Below are 19,861 nucleotides of genomic sequence, written 5' to 3'. Positions count from 1 at the left end.
TCCTGTGTTCAGGCACAGCAATGACTTTACACTGAAGGAGAACACCTGCCAAGTCCATGTCAGCATGGTGCTAGTGCTAGTTTTTAGGGTTGTTTGTAATAATGTGAAGTCAATTTGAAGCTCACTTTGTGCTTGTAGATTACAGATGCTCCTTTTTCTGCATGTGTTTTGAAGAGCTGGGTGTTATTTAAGGGTATTGGTCTTACATAAGTAGAAAGATACCAAGTTATGGGTGCTTGCTTTAAAACTGATCTCTGTGAGGCAGAGCTCTGGTAGTTGTGTGATTACCAACACGGTGTCACTTTATGGCAGTTCCTCTGTATGAAGTGTTCTCCTGGGTGCCCTGTGTTTCCTGCACATAAATTCTAGAATTTCATATTTCTTGCAGGAAGCAGTAGAGGAGACAAGAGGCTGGATGGAGACAAGATTTTGAGAGAGGAAAAAAAAATTATGTGAGCAAATGCTCTGTTGGTCTTCTTTTATCCTGAGACTGCTAAGGGCTTAAAACTAAAAGTGCAGATTGAGGGTGGAGGGTGTATGGCAGCTCTCAGGACCAGGGCATAACTTAGAGTAAGCCACCCAGACCTGTGTGTAAATACAGTGTGTGATTAAGCCATTGGAAATACATTTCCTGGGCAGAACATCGTGGATTCCGTGCTCCAGCCTGTGCTTTTACACCTTTTCTCTTGTGTTTCTGCAACTTGTTCATTTAGAATGGAAGTTTTTCACAGCTGGAGACTGCTTCTTGATACATTCCCAGAGCATCTAATTCTGCTCAGCACCCGTGTTAATAGCAGCTCTGGCATTCTTATCACACCAGCTGGTCATAGAAGGATTCTTCCAGCTGCTTCTTCCCAATTAAGTTAAAAACAGGTGAAAGTGGCCTGTGGTTGTAGTTCACCTCATTTCATTCTATTTGCTTTTTTAATTTTCTTAAGCCTGCTATTTGATAAGTGAAGGAGAGTTTAATTCTGAATCTCTTCATAGTGTATTTAATTTTTGTTTACTATTTGCTTTGGAGAGAGTATGGAAAGTGAAACCAATAAGTGTAGAGAATAATGAACTGTTACCTTGCATTGAGATCTGAGCAAATCTGATGGGGCTTGGCATGAGACAGGAGTGGCAGGAAGTAAATAACAAAAACAAACAAACAAAGATAAGGCATTATTAATGGAAAGTGCATGTAGTTCTGAATAATTTAAATCAAAAAGTTTATAAGTAAACAAGGCAGAAAATAATAGGGAGGAAGCATTACCCATTTTTATACAGAGAATTAATTACTCCTCTAAGAGACTGGTTTAGATGTGCAAAATGTACTTTTTATTAAGTTCTGATTCTGGCATGGACCAGCAAGACTCTTCATTCTTCTGGGACAAAGGCAGGAGTATTGCAATTGCAGCCTTTGTGTCCTGGGTGCCACCAATGGACAAAATGGGTTTTTTCAATCCTCTGAAATACAGGAACGTGGAGGGGAACTGAGTACTGAAATTAAGGTTCAATGAATTATTTTCCATTCATTTAAGGCACTTTTGTAAGTAGAGGTATTTATGGGGGTTTCTTTGACTGAGAGCAGAGATTATAAGAATCTAAAAATAATTACCTTGTGAGAAAAGCAGGAACAAATTAATCTCAATTCTGTGTTTGATCCTTGTACAATAGGTAATAGAGTGATAAAACTGGTGTGAAAAAACACTGCAGTAGTGTGTCAAGCTGGCTTTTTATTTCATTGCAGATAAATGTAAGGGATAATATTTGAAACTAGATGACAAGCATTATCACAAATCATTTAGCAATGGAGAAGTAAGATGGGATCAAAGCTGGAAAATTGAAGTCCTTGGGAGCAGTAAGAAAAGAAGAATTCAGAAAAACTTGAGGTTCCTTAGAGCAGGCCAGCTGTTGTTGTAAAGAGATCCAACACTTCATTACATTGCAAAACATGTGCTAAAGTCTGAGTGTCTGGAGAATAGGTTATAAGTCTTAGCCTTTCTTGGTCACTGTCATAGGAACTCAATCTGTCATTAGAAAGCCCAGCTTGTGCTGCCAGTGATCTCCTGTCTGTGGCATCGTTTTATAGCTAGCTACTCAGTTTGGTACATGACAGGAGCTTCAGCAAAATAAGCTTGAAGTTAGTGTTTTATTTATCCTGAGTTACATTTGGTAGATTTTTGGGGATTTAGAGTTTAGCTCACTCTGATTTTAGGGCAGTTGTTCTCAGCATTGCACATGCTTTTTCTCCATAGAGGAGCAAAACACACTCAAATACTGGAGGACATTGTCCTTCTGCATTGCTGGCAATGCTGTGGTGGTTTGGGAAGCTCACAGATGACATGCTCACAACAAAAGTCCTTGCTTCCCTGTTCAAACTTTTACAGCCAGGTTGTTATCATTTAGTCTTGGTTATCCAGTATAAATGATGATTCAGCCATTCTCTTTCACATCCCACCAGACTCTATTGCTCTTGCCAAAACAGAATAGGTGACAAAGGAGGATGGTTCCTTTATTGTTATTTTTTAAAGTTTTTTTTTTCTAGATTCTGGTTCGGCATTTCATGTTCTTTTCCTCATCCTGTGAGACTGATGCCTGTTAGATTGCTTTGTTAAATGTTTCTCTTTACTTTTAGACTCCAGATATTTTCAGATTTAACTTGAGATTCCCTGTAAATTTACAGATTTTTTCCTCATCAGATTAAAGAATCCCATGGCTGACTTTGAAGATGAAAATATGGTGGATTATATTTGATCTTCTCCAAACAGTATTCATCTTTTCCCCCTAACATCAATGTGTCCAGCATGCCACCTTTTATTTTCTGCTCTCGGAACTAAACACTTTGAGAAAACATTAACAAAATGTTCAGGCCTCAGGAAGTCAGATGAGACTCCTCATTTAACTCTTTTGATTAGAACTAGAAACCTACTTACAAGTTTCAGAAAGTCTTTCTCTAATTTCAGCAACTAGGAAATCTGCTTGGGAACTAACATTTCTGAAAGGAATTTAAAAAAAAAAGGTAACAGAATTATAATCCCAAAAAATTTTAAAGTGGTGGTGTTAAGACAGATTTGAAACTATTAAGTTGCAGTGCTCTAGAGAATGAAAGTGTTGGAGCTTAATGCATACCAACAGTAAAAGTCAATGTTGCATATTAAGGGAGCTACCATCTTCTGGCTTCACTTTGATGAAGGATTAGTGTAATGCCCTCTCAAAAAGCATCAGCATCCAGATCCAGACTTGTTTGCAGTGGAAGGTTTTTTCCTTTCTGGGGAATTCTACAATACAAAATGTTTCCAACACTTTTATGTAAATTCCCCCCCACACCTCTTAAGGATGAGCTATCCAAAACTGGGATTCTCCAGATTATTTTTAAAACCTCAGCAGTAAATAATTGACACAGTATGATGCTGTCTGGACAAGCACTACCACATTTTGTCACTCCATGTTGTTTCAAATTGGCTGTTCTCATTGTGCTTTAGCACAATCATATAATCAATCTAACTGGTTATATATTCATCATTTAGACATTTGACCTTGTTAAAGCCTTCCCCAACAGATTGAATTGCTAGGCAATTAACAGGATTTGAGGCTTTCCATAATCTTCATGCTGTCTACACATGCACAAGGATGAGTGAATTTAAGTGATGAAAAACTTCCACATTTCTCAGTTTTGTGTAAATTGTATTTTTCTATATGTTTCATGTTATTATTTCTTTCCCTTTTTAGGTACTAAATAGAAATGGCTTTATGGATCTGGACACTGACCATCTTGAGCTGTTTTTGCATCACCTTATCCAGAAATGAGGAACTGAAATTTTTTCAGAGTGCTACAGAGCTAAATCACCTAACAGTGGATAATGACACTGGGATAATCTATTTGGGAGTGGTAAATGCACTGTATCAGCTTACAGAAAACCTGGAAGTAATAAGATCTGTAGAAACGGGTCCAAGAAAGGACAACAAAAAATGCACACCTCCCATTGATGAAAATCAATGTAAAGAGGCCGTACTGACTGACAATTATAACAAATTACTGTTGCTGAACAAGGTGGATAACACAACTGTGGTATGTGGAAGCCTTTTTAAGGGAATCTGTGCCATCAGAGATCTACAAAACATTAGCGATGAGAAGTACTACGTAGACAGTAGTGGAGAAAAGTCCTTTGTGGCAAGCAACGATGAGAATGTATCAACTGTGGGACTGATCACTTCCTTGAATAATGACCGAGTGCTGTTTGTTGGGAAAGGGAATGGACCAAATGACAATGGGATTATAATCAGCACTCGGCAGCTTTACGCCAGGGATGGGAAAGACATTTTTGAAATGTATACAGACTCAGCAGCTGTTAAGTCAGCTTATCACTCATCAAGCACACAACAATTTGTGGCAGTTTTTGAGGATAAAAATTATGTTTATTTTATTTTTAATCAACAAGAGAAACAACCTGTCAACAACCGCACACTGATTGCACGTCTGTGCAAAGACGATGCCCATTATTATTCCTACTTTGAAATGGACTTGGGTTGCAAAGATGATGATGATGGTGCCTATGACCACTGTCATTCTGCTTATGTCACCACCCCCGGAAAAGAACTGGCTGAGAGCATGGCTCAGCAGGGACAACCTGCAGATACTCCCTCAGATGACAAAGTTCTTCTTGCTCTCTTCAGCAAAGTAAACAAAGATGACGGCTCTCTAAAATCTGCCATGTGTGTGTTTTCCTTGCGGCAGATCAATGAAAAGATGGAAAAAAACCGGAACGATTGCTACACTAAAAAGAATACCAGTTCATTTTACAAACTTTTTTCAGCAGAAAACCCGTGTGCATTACATGGACTGGTAATATGAATAATATAAATATTAGTTTTAGAATCTTTGTTAAAGTTTGTGGGAAATATACAACTACACGTTTTAGGGTGGCTTTGAGCTAAACTGCATTAAGATGACTGAAAACTCAATAGATGGAATCATTATAGAAATGGAATGTGGGGCGGTTGTGGACCAGGTTAAGTAAGAAATGACAAAATTTTGAGTCTCTTAGAAAGGATTTGATGTTTTCTCAAAGATAATTGTTGCTTTCCTAAATGCATTTCTTTTAAAGGGCTCCTTCTGGTATAGGAGTTATTGAGTCAAATGCAGGGATTTTTTACATCCATGATCAGCTTCTGGGTAATCACTGTAGACAATTGTTGTTTCAGTCAGTGTATTTACAATGCTCTGAAATGGTATTAAGAATCTTTTAGATGGTATCTGTAATTCAGCATTTTTTCTCACTTCTATTTGTATCGTTCGACAACAGAAATACCCAAATTTCCTCTATTTCAGGTGGTGTTCATATTTTAGTGTGGCTCAAAATACTTGTATAGCATGACAGCCATCTTTTTGTGGCCTGTCATTACCTTGACTATAAGGTTTTTGAAGAGTACTGTTACAACCATTCAGTTGCTGTTCTTCAACCTATGGCTGTATCTAAGAGGCAATTTTGAGTATTTCTCTTGGCTTTATGACAGTTTTGCCCACATCACTCTATTCCCAAGCCTCACTTGTGCATGCCACTCATTCATTACTGCAGCCAACCCTTAACTTGGTTGACAAATCGAATCATCTTAAAAATAACTCAGCCAGCTTTTAAGAGGATGTCTTAGTTTCTCAGCCTGAGCAAGGTACACACTTGCATAAGCAGCTGTTTGAGCACAACTCGAGAAGTGGTGTGCTATAGTCCAGGGAGAGGAGTGAACAGCTGAGGGGATGGGGCATGGGAATATCTTTTTTTGATATTGACCCATAATCCTTCATCTTGTGAGACTGAAGCCATCTCCCACACAGTAAGTCACTAGCGCTGATGAGTCAAAATTACACATTTTGCCTCAAACCGGCAGTGTTACTTGCTGCAGTACCCTGCATATGGGCTGAGCATCAAACACAGAAATCCTCAATGTGATGAGTGGCCGTGGCTCCTGACAAAAATAAGGTGTGGATTTCAGATCAGAAACATGGTTTTGTTACCAAATATAGCAGGGAAGGCAAGGTGTGAATGAACTTCCTTCTGGTAGCTCTTGCTGCCACTCAGGATTAAAGCATAGTGAAGAGGGAGTGTTTTGAAGTTCAGGAGACAGTTGCCAGGGAGTTGCTTTTTTTATGCATTGCAGCAAAGTAAGAAACAAAATAGCAATTAAAAAAGCAGTCTTCAAGGCAAAGTTGGTTAAACCAGTCTCTATGATGTGTTCATTTTAATTAAACCAACTGGTTAATTTTTAAACTGCTGCTGTTATGAAACAGAAAAAAAAATTCTCTCCCTGCGTCTCCTGGAAAGTGAAAGCATGGAAGCAGTTCTCAATTAGCAGGCTGCTGTCTGATTACTGCCTTTTTGGCTGGGGGCAAATGCCCAGACAATCCATTTCTCTCTTCGTACTCTTCAGAGTCTGAGGGGTATTATATTGTCTAATAATAGGGCTGCACTTCATTCTTAGCTAGGAATTAGTGATCTGAATGTTTAACATCACTCTGTATTGCTATTCCTTATTAGAATGCAAGCAAAAATTTCCCCTGTGGCTCAGAGCACTTGCCATACCTTTTGGGCAGCAGGAATGGCGTTGTAGAGAAGGCGGTGCTGCAGAAGGAAGGGATGAACCTCACGGCCGTCACTGTGGCCGTGGAGAACGGGCACACCGTGGCCTTTCTGGGAACGTCGGATGGGAAAATCCTCAAGGTAACAACCTGGATTGGAAGACTGGAAGGTGTATGTATAAAAGGTTATGAACTAACAGTCAAAGTGGGATTTATAAGATCTCATAATAGGACCAAATTCTCATGGAGGTTGGTATTGTAAATCAACTGCGACTCCGACGAAGGGGAGAGAGACTGATGCCTCTGACTCCATCATCAGAAGGCTAATGAATTACCTTATTATACTATACTGTGTACATTGCATCTAAACTGAATCTGCCGAGCACTCACTCTTGCTCACAACTGCACAGAACTGCACTCCTCTCTGATTCTCTCGTGGCTGTCCCCTGATAGTCCCACACACACACTTGTTGGCCCTGATAGGCCAAGGGAACAAACCATGCTCACTTTGGGTAAACAATCTCCATATTGCATTTAGCACAACACAGGCACAGCAAGCGAGATAAGAATTGGGTTTTTCTCCTTCTCTGCTTGTCTCACAGCTTCTCTCTGTTCAGGGGGCATGTGAATACCACAGGTTGGTTTTTTTCATCTCAAAGGAAAGAGGCATTATTTCCTCAATGTACCTCAGCTATGTGATACACAGATTGAATTAGCATTGCCTGAATGACACTTTTCCTGAAGGATTACATACCTACTGAGAGCTTTCTATAAACAGCTTTAGGTAATCTAACAGCTTTAGCCTTATCTCTATTCAAGCTCATACTGGTTTAAGAGCACCTTTTCATTTTGTAGTCATTCTGGCCATTCAATGAATAGAGGTGGCAATTCAAAGCCCAAGCTGAAGCTCTGATAAATTCTGGTTGTGTGGTGCTCAAGGCTTGACATATTTGTGGTGTTAAAATATCAAGACTGCAACACCAAACACCTTCTTTTGCTTGAAGGAGAGTGATGGCCACATCCAACCTTAAACCTAGCACTGCCAAGTCCCACCAAACCACATGCTAATGTGAATGTGGTGCTTTGGCACATGGCTTAGTGGTGTACATGGTGATGCTAGTTTAGTGGTTGGACTCTGTGATCTTGGAGGTATTTTCCAGCCTTAGTGATTCTGTGAGTCTATGTCCCTAAGTGACACACCTCTATCTCTTTTAAATATCTTCAGGGATGGTGACTTAACCAGTTGCCTGGGCAGCCTGATCCAATGGCTGGCAAACCTTCCTGTGAAGAAGTATTTCCCAATATCTAATCTGAACCTCCCCTGGCACAACCTGAGGCCTTTCTGGTTCTCCCTCTTGCTTGCTAGTTGTGAGAAGAGATCACCCCCACCTCACTACAAACTTATTTTTGGTAGCTGTAGAGAGTGTTAAGGTCTCCTCTGAGCCTCTGTTCCTCCCAAATGAGCACCCTCAGCCACTCCTCATCAGACATGTCCTGCAGACCCCCCACCAGCTCCACTGCCCTTCTCTGAATACTCTCCAGCACCTCAATGTCTTTCTTGAAGATTCGCCTTAGTCCTCCTTTTGTTCTTATTTTTTTTATTATATTTTTAATATATTTTTAGAAACATTTTTATTGTCTTTTACAGCAATAGCAAGATATAGGGCTAATTGTGGGGAAAAGTCAACATTAACCACCTTTATTTTTTCTTCCACAAAATAGGTGTTCCTGTCATCCACTGCAACTGAGTACAGCTCTCTTACTATTGAACTAAACAAACCCATAAAGAAGGACCTGGTCCTTGATCAAACCCAGGAAAATCTGTATGTGATGACCACTGACAAGGTAACGTGTCCTGCCTGCATTAAGGACCCAGCCCTCTTTTGCTTTCTCTGCAACTTAAACTGAGATTTATACATTTTCCAGTTGTTCCTGGAAATTGCCCTGTTTGGTGGGACTCCCCCTACTCTGTGTGTATGAAGACCTTTCTCAGGTCTAAGCTGATGGACTTGCTGTGGCTCAGAGAGCTGTAATGTCCGTGATGCGTAGTGACGGGGAATGGGAAGTGAGATCCCCTCTGGAGCTGTCACACAGGCTCTGTGGGAGGGATGAAGTGGAGATGTTGGCACCAGCACGCCTCAGGGTCAGGCAGCCCCAGCACTCAGTGTGGGAGGCAGGGGGTACCAGTGGGTGCTGTGGCTGCCAGCAGATCCTTTCAAGGGCACTTCAGCACTCAGGGTGCTCTCCTGTATCCTCTCACTGACACATCTGTAAAGCCACCTGAAGTATTTTTGTTGAGTCTTAGTGTCAAAAACTAAGAAGCAATGGAGAGAATTATATGTTTGGGAACACTTTCATTCAAGCTTCTGCTAGAACTGAGTACAGTAGGAAAGGTCCAAGTTCACTAGGAAAGGCATGGGCAATCTCTCCTAGGCCCCTTCTTTTTGCTGTAAAGGCACAGTGGAGGTCTCTAAAAACTGGGAAGAAAAAAGCAAATAGGAAATGAGAGGGATGCCAGATTCTCCTCCACCCCCAGGGGTAATCCTCTTCTGACACTTTTCTTTGTGGAGGCTGGAGCTGCCAGCCTCAAACACTTTGTTCAGCAGCTTTCCAGGACAAGGTGGGTGACAGGCTGTGACCATCTGCAGCCCTGCCAGTGACATGGAATGCAACATGGAAATGCTCCGCACCACTAACACAGGGAGAATGAGGGGGCTGTGAAAGGAGAGTATTTGGGAAGACAGTGCAAGAAAGATGCTTTCTGGCTTTTTGTAAAGCCAGAAAACATCTTTTTTCTGTTTTATAAAGGGATTAATATAAATTCCTGCTGCAGGAATGTTATAGCCTAGCTGAAGGTTTTTAGGCTAGAAACAACATTGGAAAAAATGCCAGAAAAACAACTGATAAAGCATTTAATAATATGACCGTGTGAGAGAGAGATTACTTTTTTTTTTTTTTTTTCTTTTTTAGTTGCTGTTACTTCTTATTTAGCTTCTGTTCAGATTTGGAACAGAGGTCCAAGCTTCAACATTGTCCACAAAACTCTGGGTGGCCTGGCCCCCCATTTGACAAGCTGGCACATTCTGTAAAAGCCCTGAGGTCCATACCAGGCTACTGTGTGTGCTGCTGAGCAATGTAAGGGCTCCCAGCAACACTGAAGGAAGACAAGCTTTCTGATGACAGTCAGCTTAAACTGGTAGAATTTAGAAAGACAGCAGACAGCTTATTTTCAGAGAAAACCTGGAAAAAAACCAAAAACAATCACTACAAAACATTTAAATTTAGAATGCAGCACATTTCTGCTGAAGAAAGGGTTTTACTTAAATCTTTTCCAAGTAGCTCTCATAGACACTGCAGTTTCTGAATAATGTGAATAATAGTTTTCTTTTATAAAACCTGTTTAGCTTAAATATGAATAGCTAAAGTTGTGAGCTCTGTAATGGCATTGCATTACTGTCATCTCCAGGAGTTAATTACAGTGAGCAGTCCCACCCACTTTTAGAAGCAGATAGACAGGAGGAGAATGGAGGCCTTTGGAGCTGGGAGAGAGAAGGTGACATAAGCAAGGGAGGAAGAATAAGAGATGAAATTTGTACTTCTGGGTTAAGCATGGCTGTGGGTTGTGGGAATAGAGATATCAGAACCCTGATTTGTGTGTTTTAATGGTTAAAGGTAAACAATAAAGAACAACTGGCTGCACTGACAGGCATGCACACTGCTGAGCTACCTGGCAGATGCAGACTGCCCCAGCATTTCCAAATTAATTGCTTGGGCTCTGTGAGCACTTGAACAAAGTGGAAGTGGTGATGTGGTGGGTGATAACTTCTTTAAAAAGAAATCAGATAAACATGGGGAAAAACAATACAGAGGTTAAGATCCGTAGTGAGAATCAAGGTCTTCCTTTTCTGTGTTACCTTTCTCCCCTCTTTTCTCCCAGCTTCTGTTGTGGTGCCAAGAGCAGTGGGGGGTTTTGATCAAATGCTATCAGCAGTCAGTCCCCTCTGCTCCTAAAGTTTGAACAAAGAGCAGGATAAACTCCTTGCACCTTCTTGTGGGACTTGGAAAGGAGCTTAGCACCTCCATGCTGCTCATGCTGGTCCATTCCAAGTGTATATCACTGGTAGGATCCCAGATTCCTTAAAGTACTAAATGTATTTGGAGGAAAGCAGTCACTGTAGCAGTCACTTACCATGATCAAGCTTGTTTGCTTGTTTTAGTTTCTAGCACTTTTTGATTTAGAGTGCCAACTTGAGAAGCTCTAAAATTAATTTATTTGCATTTTGTAATTGGCTGTTAAAGGAGCTGGTTTTTTGGGTTTGGTTTCAGTTTGGTGGATGTTTTTGTCATTAAGGTCACACAAAACTTGCAGAGACAGCAGTCTCCAGGGCTTGTTTATGCCTGCCAGAACTGTGAAACAAATATTTTGTCAAATAAAAAAAAAAATTGACTGGATATTAAATTACTTATAGGTACTAGTTAGTGAATGAGGGCCAGTGATGCAGCTCCAGTTAGCTAAATAGAAGAGAATGCTGAAACCCCTGTATTAACAAATGCAAGAAAAGATCGCAATATTGACATTTTCCTTAAGTGAGTCATTTTCTTTAACTCTCCAAATATGAAGAAAAGGCCAAACTCAGACCGTCAAAGTAACTTTGTAATTGCCAGTGAGATGAGGCTGGCATTGTATTAAAATGAGACTATAAAGCCTACATCTCAGAGTTTCTGCTTCTACACTTTTTGTGCTCTTTAAAAATAAAATGTAGTCATAAACTGGAAGATGTATGCCCTGTTTCCCTCTTGTATCATTGCAGCATAGCCAAAAGGAATGGCTCTTCTTTCTGTGAGCCAAAGAAAATGTTGTTTATCCTGCACACCAAAGGAAATCAAAACTAGAAGCTGTATATTTACTGGGGGAATGAGACATGAGAACTGATGATGTTCTTTCCCCTGCTGCTTCCTGTCATAATTATTTCCATTTTATTTAGTGAATGTATTCCATGGTGGAAGGTTATGCATGGAGAAGTGCAGTAACCCAAAACACCCTGGCTCTCTCACGCTTGCAGACTTTCTGAAATGCCTTCTGGCTGGAAGCGCATTTCCAAACAATTTCACCTCCATGGTGGTGATAGGGAGAGGAGAATATTCTCTTTAAAAAATGATCTAGTCAGTACCAAGTTGGTCTTTTGAAAGTATCCACCCTGCAGTAGCTGCTTCTTGAATTCAGAGCATTGTTGATGCAGTTTCTGTCCTGAGGTGCAGATTTCCACAGGTAATATAACTGGAGGAACAGAAAAGCTCCATTTTTGTAAGGCTTGCTCATAATTCTTGATTATAACAATGTCCTGCATTACTTTGAAGACAGATTAGATAATACTGGAGTGGGGAAAAAAAGCAGAAAAAAGTATGTGAATTGAGACTTTGTTAAGGGGGAAAAGAACAGACTGGTTTTATAAATATTTTGTTAAAATACATATAATATACTTAATATACTCAGGCTGAGTTCTGAGTATAATAATACAGCTGCCACAGGCAATGATACTGTACAGCTAAGCCCACAAATGTTTCCACCTCCTTGTGCCACCTTCAGTTGCTAGGTTTGCCTTGCTGTTGGTTTTCCAGGTGTTCCGGTTGCCTGTGCAGGACTGCCACAAGTACTCGGACTGTGAGAAGTGTTCCCAGGCCAGGGATCCCTACTGTGGCTGGTGCGTGCGGGAGGGCAGGTGAGTGCTGCCAGCTGTGCTCAGCTGCAGGCAGTGCAGCTGCTCCTGCTCTGGCCTGTGCTCTGGGTGACTCTGGGCATGCTGATCCCACCTCTGCATACTCAGCCTGCTGCTCCTGACAGTCATTTCATTTCATCACGCAGACATTGATATCAATAATCTGTGCACACAAAAAAGTCCCCGTTGACTTTTTCGGATTTGATTAGTTTGGGAAAATATATACTTTTCTGCTGGTACTGAGAATGATTCTACATCTTCTAACTGTATGTTTTATCACTCTTTCAATTGTACAGTCACATGGTCTCCCAGAAAATAAAAAAAAATGTTCCCTATTTCAGATTCAGAAACTAAAGCGTGTATTTTAAGTACATCAGTAAAGTGTGACAAAGAACATAAAAGAAAAAAGTGTTCCATGTCTAAAACAGAGTGTATAGTTCAAATGCTGGTTTTACATAATCCTCTATCAAGACATGTAGCTACAGGGAACCCTCACCTGCCTGTAGGAGAGCAGAAAGTGACATTTTGCTGACTATCTGCAGAGGTTCACTGAATGAATATTCAAGCACATGTAAACTAGGACAGCACTGAACAGCCCTGGAATGTCTCTTCTTTACACTCTGCATTGATTAGAGTGCCGAGAGGGAAGAGCAGCCCTGCAGTTCTCTTTTTGACTACTAAGTTAATTAACCCCTTGGCATGAGTGGTTGGGAATTCGTGATTCTAACTTCTTGCTGTTGGAACAAAGGGGCTGTTTAATTATAATATGCAGATGAATTTCAGGCTTCTAGTTTCCTGCCTGAAAATGTGAACTATCACATTAGGTTACCTATCAGCCTGATGTAGCATAATATGGAGCACTGCAGAGAAACTTATGTGGTGTGTGCAGGTTTATGTAATATACTGTAACTCCTCCAGCCTCGTGTTTCAGTTGCTGTGGATGAAACCTGAGTATTTGGAATGTAACCTCAAACTCCTCCTGGGCTGCTGGGAGTTGAAGGCTTTGGCATATATCATAAAAAAGGCAATTTTCCTTATATTTCCCTTCAGGTTTCTGATATGACCACTGACCTCAATATCTCAAAATATTAATGGTTTCTGAGAACAGGCAAACATGAATTTTCACGTTTGCTAATATTATTTCCAAAGGGGAGAAAAAAAGTGCTTCATTTCCAAGTTTCAGTTCTGTCTCATGATTGCACACAGCACTTAGTAAGTGGTGTGTTTAGGGATATGTTATGTGCATGTTTACTCTGTATGTAAATGATTTGTTTAAAGGAGGTTTGACAGTACTGTGCAACAGCTGCACTGCATTAAAGTCCCTGATGAGTTAATAGTCAACTTTCTGCTACAGCAGACAGAGATCCCCCAGCCTTTTCTTTTAAACTTTGCACAGAGTGGAAAGCATACACATGAGCCTGTCCCCACCTCAACAAGCTTTTGTAGCCCCATGCAGCTTCTGTACTGCATTTCTTCCTGTACTTGAGCTGGGAAAATCTTCGGTGTTTTTGGTAAGGCTGCACAACTGCTCTTGCCTTATCATAGTTGCAACATTGCATTGGCAGAAAGAGGTTTTAAATAGTGGCAGTTGTTAATGAAAACATTCCCTACAAAATAACATTTGTAGTGCTGGGGTTGCACAGAAGTCATCCACAAGCTTGTATGCCCCCAGCAATGCTTCTCTGTTGCATCTTGCCCTCTTGAGTGATGTGTCTTATCAGTGGCAACACATAGGTGTCTGCCATTTGACCTGCAGGAAAAAAGCAGCCTGTGCCCTGTCATTTGGGATGTTGTTACATATTGCAGTGAAGATTATCAGCTTGATTTCAAATGGCTCTGCTGCCCCATGGTTCCCATGCTGTCACTGCCTGGACCTGGATTGCCTGATTCAAGGTGCTGTCCAGAATAGTATAGGCACTTCCTCTTGGCATGTCAAACCATCAATTGTAACTGCACCACTTATTCTGTTAAAAATTCTCTAATAGCATCCCCACTAGTCAATATTAAAGTAAATTTGTAGTCATCTTGTGTAGTAATTTCAGTCTCTAATCATGAAATTGTTGCATAATTCAGAGAAAGCAGAGTCCAGCTATAATACTGCTTTGGCTTTTGTTCCACTTTTTTTTCAGGTGCACAAAGAAGGCAGACTGTGGTACAGCTGATAAGGAGAACCACTGGCTGTGGAGTCCAAGTGGCATATGTGTGACTATCATTAGTGCAGACCCTCTAAACATGAGTCGCAGAGCTCCTGCTAAGGTATAACCAGAAGATGATTTCCATAAATGTTCTTTAAGCACATTGGTGTGACTACCAGATAGATGAATGTCTGATTTCTTGCACTGTCTGATGCACAGTGGAGGCTGGGAATTGGAGGCTGTTTTGGTATCTCAGACTCTGTCATTTCCCACAGTGCTCTCTCTTGCCTGCTGCTCTTGCAGGTTGAGTTCAGGTTTTTGACCTGCGTAAACCAAAGTGATGCACTAGTGTGGATGATAAAGCCCTTACACTCACCTGAATATTGTGAAAGTGTTGCACAGTGCTGTGTAAACCCATAAAAAGTAATTGGTAGGGGAGGTTTCATGCTGCCCTTTCAGCTTACTTGAGCATGAACTTAAGTAAGCAGTGAAGCCATAATCTGTTGCTTTAAAATCAGCAGTGGATTTGCCTACACAGCAGATACATGGAGAAGGTAAATTCAGCATGCAAAATGACTCTGTGGCAACAAAACTGCAAAACTGAGTTTTTGGGGTGTGATCAGGGTGTCATAGCTTGCTCTAATTCCAAATGGAGCATGCCAATGTAGATGGAGCTCTTCCTGGGGGTGTTCAGCAAGTAAAATCAATAAAATGGCTTTTAATTCCTCTTAATCAGAAATAAACTTTCCTTCAAGTCACTTCAATTCCACTTCTAAATTATGTAAACAGCATTGTGTTAAGGCCATTTCTATGCTAAATAAAAATATTAGTAGAGTATAACTGCTTTCAGTGAGAAATGGATAATTCTCTTTTCTACTGGCAAAACAGAATGGAAAAAGTTAGACTGTATAATTAACACACTTGAAACATTAAGTCAAGAACAGAATCCCAAATTTCAGCTGAATTGTTTTCTCTTTGCTTGTTAAGTTTTCCCATCTTATTTAGTCATTTTTAGTTTCTCAAATGCTTTCTTTCTCTGAGGAAGCTAAGATCTCATCACCACTCAGAAATCTTTTCTCAGCATTGGATTTTTTGCATTTTCATGGAGTCTTGAGGAAGCCACTTTTTTGTTCATCCCTTTTAAACTCCACCATTTCCAGCCTATCCAGCTCTGTTTTCATTATTCACTAAGAACACCTAAGGTTAATGTAATATTAATTTTGTCAGGGTTTAGGTGTTAACCACTCTTTTACTGTTGCTAAACTGGATGCTGAGGACAAGATTGAAAGGTTTTGGGTGTGTCTGTACAGACAATTTTGTTCTGGTCTTAAACATTGACAGGACAATAGGTTTTTGTATCAGTCTGATTCAAAGACCCAGCCTGGAAAGACTGGTAGGGGTTTAAGGAGAAAAGATTAGCAGATGGGAAGAAGTAAAAATTGAAAAGGAGAGCCATGTTCTGTGATGCTAGCTAAAATATCAGCTTTGAAACTGAAACTTTCCAAGTCTTTCTGGGTCTTAGCTCATTTCTTCCAAATATTTTACCATTTTAAATTTTATTTCCAGGTGGAACTGACTGTAAGTCCCATGCCAACTTTGACTGAGAGTGACAAAGTTTGCTGTACCTTTGGTGAAACAGTACATTCTGCTCAGCTGAAAGAAGGGGTTATTATCTGTGATCCCCCTGATATAATTCCTCCAACACCAAAGCATCAAGGTAAAGAAATATTGCTACCCTACATGGATAATAAGAGAAAAGCACTTAGACTGCTGTGTCCAATGTTATGCTCTTATATGAGACGCCTACAAAATGAGGTTTTTTCTCTTCCAGTTCTTTTCCCTAAATAGTCTGTTGCTGAACTGTCAATTTGCTCAGAGTTTTTCTGTTGATATATTTACAAGCTGTAGCATTCCCAGTGTTTCTGCTGGGAACCTTAAACAGTAGCTTGGGAGAGACATAGACATGGAGTCAGAGAGGTGCTATCCTGTGTCCCAAACAAACAAAACCCAGTTACCCTAATGTGAGCTTAAGCACTCTGACTTGTGGGGACAGAAGAGATTTATACCTGCTTCAGCTATGAAGGAATTCCTGTCTGACTTCTTGGTTTTGCTCTGGTCAACAGTACTTCAGTGGCTTTTTTTTCTGGTTCATGTTACAAGGCTATCCTTCCTAGCATCCAGCTCTCTGCCTCTTCTGTGTGTCCTCCAACTTCTGCAGCAGTGAGCCTGATGGAAAAATCCCTCATCATATAATTAAAGACTGCACCATTGTTCTGAAGCACTGATTATAGGCCTGAGGTCTGTTGCCAGCCATAATTCTGTGCAGTTTCCTAGACAGTGCTTTGTTCATGCCATAGTTCATACATCTTGATACATAAACACATGGAATGAAACTCATTCACACAACGCTGTTTATTATGTATCAAGTTTAAAAATCTGAAGAGAAATTACAAGCAAAAAACATGTGCTCTTACAGCTTGCAGACATACCCCTGAGGATAAGTCTTTTATATGTATTTTAACAGTCATGAACTGTCAAAGTGGTACTTGGAAGCACTTTTTAAGATAAGTTTCAATTCTCTAAAGGCTGAAACAGGTAAAAATCTAATTTTAGTTGCAGGGAGAGTAATTACATTAAAATCTCATGATTGAATTTTACACTAGCTGGCGTATATTATGGTATATCAGATTCTGCTAAGTGTTAAAGCAGCACACTGTTATTTAAGGCCAATTCACATTCCCTAAATATTTGTAAAGCAGGACATAAAGCAATGGGGTTGATAAATGTGATATCTGGATGTCATCCAACATTAAATGTAAGACTAGAAGTCTGTCAGAGAAGGAATTAGAGTAAACAGGTAATCTAGAATTAATATGACACTCTGAGTTGGTTGCACATCTGAAAGGATGTTCAAAAGTAATGTTAGGGTGCTCAGAAACTCAGTAGACACCAGGAGAAGGCAGAGAGCTACAAGCATTCACAGAATCACAGAATTTTTAAGGGCAGAAGGGACCTGGGGACCCAGAAGGGACCCAGAAGGGACCCCTCTGCTAAAGTGGGTTTACCTAAAGCAGATTGCATAGCATCTTGTCCAGGTGGGTTTTGAATGTCTCCAGAGAAGGAGACTTCACAACCTCTCTGGGCAGCCTTTTCCAGTGCTCTGTCACCCTCAAAGTAAATATGTTTGTCTTACTATTCAGATGGACCCTCCTGTGTCTCAGTTCGTTGTTCCTTGCTCTGTCTGAGCACAGTCTGGCCCCATTCTTTTGACACCTGCCCTTAAGATATTTGTATGCATGGTATTTGTATATTCCTGGCAGTTACTGTTCAGAAGCCATCCAGTTACTGTTAAGAAGCCCTGTTGATGTTGGAGAAGTCTCTGTTGTGGTTGGTTGGTTCCAAAAGGAATTTCTAGGATGGATGCCTTTTCTCAGTTCTTAGGAAATCCCCTGTCATTGCTGTGAGTCCGAAATATGCAAGGGGACCCAGTGCAGGCAGAGGTAACTTCCAGCCAAGCAGCTGATGGTCTTCCAAGAACCTGTTCAAGGAAAGCAGATTTTGAAGTTGCTCAATAGCTTGTGAAATAGCTTGTCATAAGGGCTTAATGATTTCTGCAAAAGGTATTTCAAACAGTTTCACTCTTTAGCAATAATCCAGACAAGAAGTACATTTGTGGAGAAATTGTGTACGGCGAACGGAGGCTCGCAAGTGCCTGTGGTAACTGTTGCAGGCACTGTTGGGCATTAACCACAAAGATCACTTGCATGAATTCGCATAACATTTTTAATTCACAAATGAAAGGAGTAATTTTACATGCAGACATATTCATAATTAAGAAAATGTTTTATTTAAAATTACTGTTCTTGTGCCAGTTTTCGTCTGCGTTCAATTATGTCTTTAATCAGTTTTCCTTGTTCTTCTAGACTCTTTAAAAGTCTAGCATGATGATAGCACCACTGAAACACACTTCCATAAAACAAAGCTATTCTTTAATTTTGCTTCTTCCCTTTTTTCTCTCTCTGCTTTTCTTCTGAGAATCACGTGCTAGAAAATTTTGTAAAGCTTAAAAAGACAAAATAGAACTTACAGACTTTAGGTCATGAGATCCAGAGTGTTAATAGGATAATTCAATATTTGCTTATGTCCTGTAAAATAATAAAACTATTATCATTGTATCATTCAGCTCAAAAGCTGAAGAATTCAACAACCACTTGGATATTTTTTTTTTCTTTTGTGATAGATCATGTGTCAGTTCCGCTTCAGTTAACCTTTGAAAAGAACAAGATTTTTTTTGCATCACACACTTACCCTTTTTATGACTGTGAAGAAGCAATGAATCTTGTTGAAAATCAGCCGTAAGTATTTCAGCTTCTTAAATGTTTAGGTCCTGTAGCTTGGTGTGTTAGGTAACTGGCACCTGAATTACTCAATCATTTCATAATTAAGCCTTTGGCACTCAAAATTTGCCAGTGTCCAAATCCTTTTTCTTACTTTTTAATGGAGTTTAAAAATGGTTGAAGGGCACCTGGTGAGCCAGCAACATAAAGCATGGAATAGAAATATTCATGGCACATATAATTAAGGCCAGTTCATTGTGTTGCCATTTCTGTAGCTGCTAATGTGTCTGCAGGTGAGCAACGTGGACGTGTTGTCCACTACTTGTCTGTGTCCCTACTTGTTCCCTGTAATGACAGTAGTGTGATGCTTTGGGTTGCAGTGTCTTCAAAAAGGGCATGTGCAGCCAGCCCAAACCCTTTGTTCATCCCTGTGTATGAAGGTTGAGCAAAATCACTTCCAGTCCTCTCAGGCTTGATCTCAAAGTTTTTGCAAATGCTACAGTTTTCTGATCCCTGCTCAAATATTTATTTAAGGGATAAAATAGCTTTTTGGGGTTCTTGAACTGTTCTTGTGAAGTTTTGATCTTAATATAGTAAGGACACTAACAGACTGATCTACCCTCTCTGAATATATATGGAATTTAATTTACTTTTCTTGTCAGTGGGGGAAAAGCCTGACAATTTGTCATGACTACCATGTTATATTTGTAGATGCTATTCCTGTGCAAGCAATAGATGGAATTGCCAGTGGGACTGGAAGAGACATATCTGTGAAGAGTCCTCTTCAGTACAAGATGTGATTAAACAAAATATGGTAATGTTTAAAAATAAGGGTATTAGGTTTTTTATTAGAACACTTCAATATTTTGTTTGCTGGATCTCTCATATCAGTTGGTTAAATTAGAGATTTGAAAATTATTCTAAAGTTAACTCCAGAAGCGTAAGGTGGGTTTTTTTAGTGACAGTGTGGGGGTGGGAATTTAAGGGTGTGATTGAGGCGGGGCAGTGAGACTGAATAACTCCTGAAAGGATATTTCTGTGCCTTTTACTATTTTGCTTCAATGGGAGGAACGAGATTTCAAGGCAGGGAGAGATAATCACCCACAGCTTTGACAT

At 40.2% G+C, this 19,861-nt stretch overlaps 1 protein-coding gene across 8 annotated transcripts in view; it reads left to right on the top strand.

Moving 5' to 3' along the window:
• The window catches only part of PLXNB2 (plexin B2), a 252,479-nt gene that overhangs the window by 168,410 nt on the left and 64,208 nt on the right, over window positions 1-19,861 (top strand). For all 8 annotated transcript variants that reach the window (XM_030237867.2, XM_030237869.2, XM_030237868.2 and 5 more), the window contains 8 exons: window positions 3,715-4,828; window positions 6,516-6,698; window positions 8,279-8,401; window positions 12,176-12,276; window positions 14,403-14,529; window positions 15,975-16,125; window positions 18,649-18,763; window positions 19,457-19,559. In XM_030237867.2, the coding sequence (XP_030093727.1) occupies window positions 3,728-4,828; window positions 6,516-6,698; window positions 8,279-8,401; window positions 12,176-12,276; window positions 14,403-14,529; window positions 15,975-16,125; window positions 18,649-18,763; window positions 19,457-19,559 (2,004 nt within the window). In that variant the 5' untranslated portion in view covers window positions 3,715-3,727. The remainder of the gene's footprint in view (window positions 1-3,714; window positions 4,829-6,515; window positions 6,699-8,278; window positions 8,402-12,175; window positions 12,277-14,402; window positions 14,530-15,974; window positions 16,126-18,648; window positions 18,764-19,456; window positions 19,560-19,861) is intronic.

Source organism: Serinus canaria, chromosome 1A (genome assembly GCF_022539315.1).
Source record: "Serinus canaria isolate serCan28SL12 chromosome 1A, serCan2020, whole genome shotgun sequence".
NCBI classification, from domain to species: Eukaryota; Metazoa; Chordata; class Aves; order Passeriformes; family Fringillidae; genus Serinus; species Serinus canaria.
The sequence above is the reverse complement of the archived record's forward strand: the minus strand, read 5'-3'. Positions and strand labels throughout refer to the sequence as shown.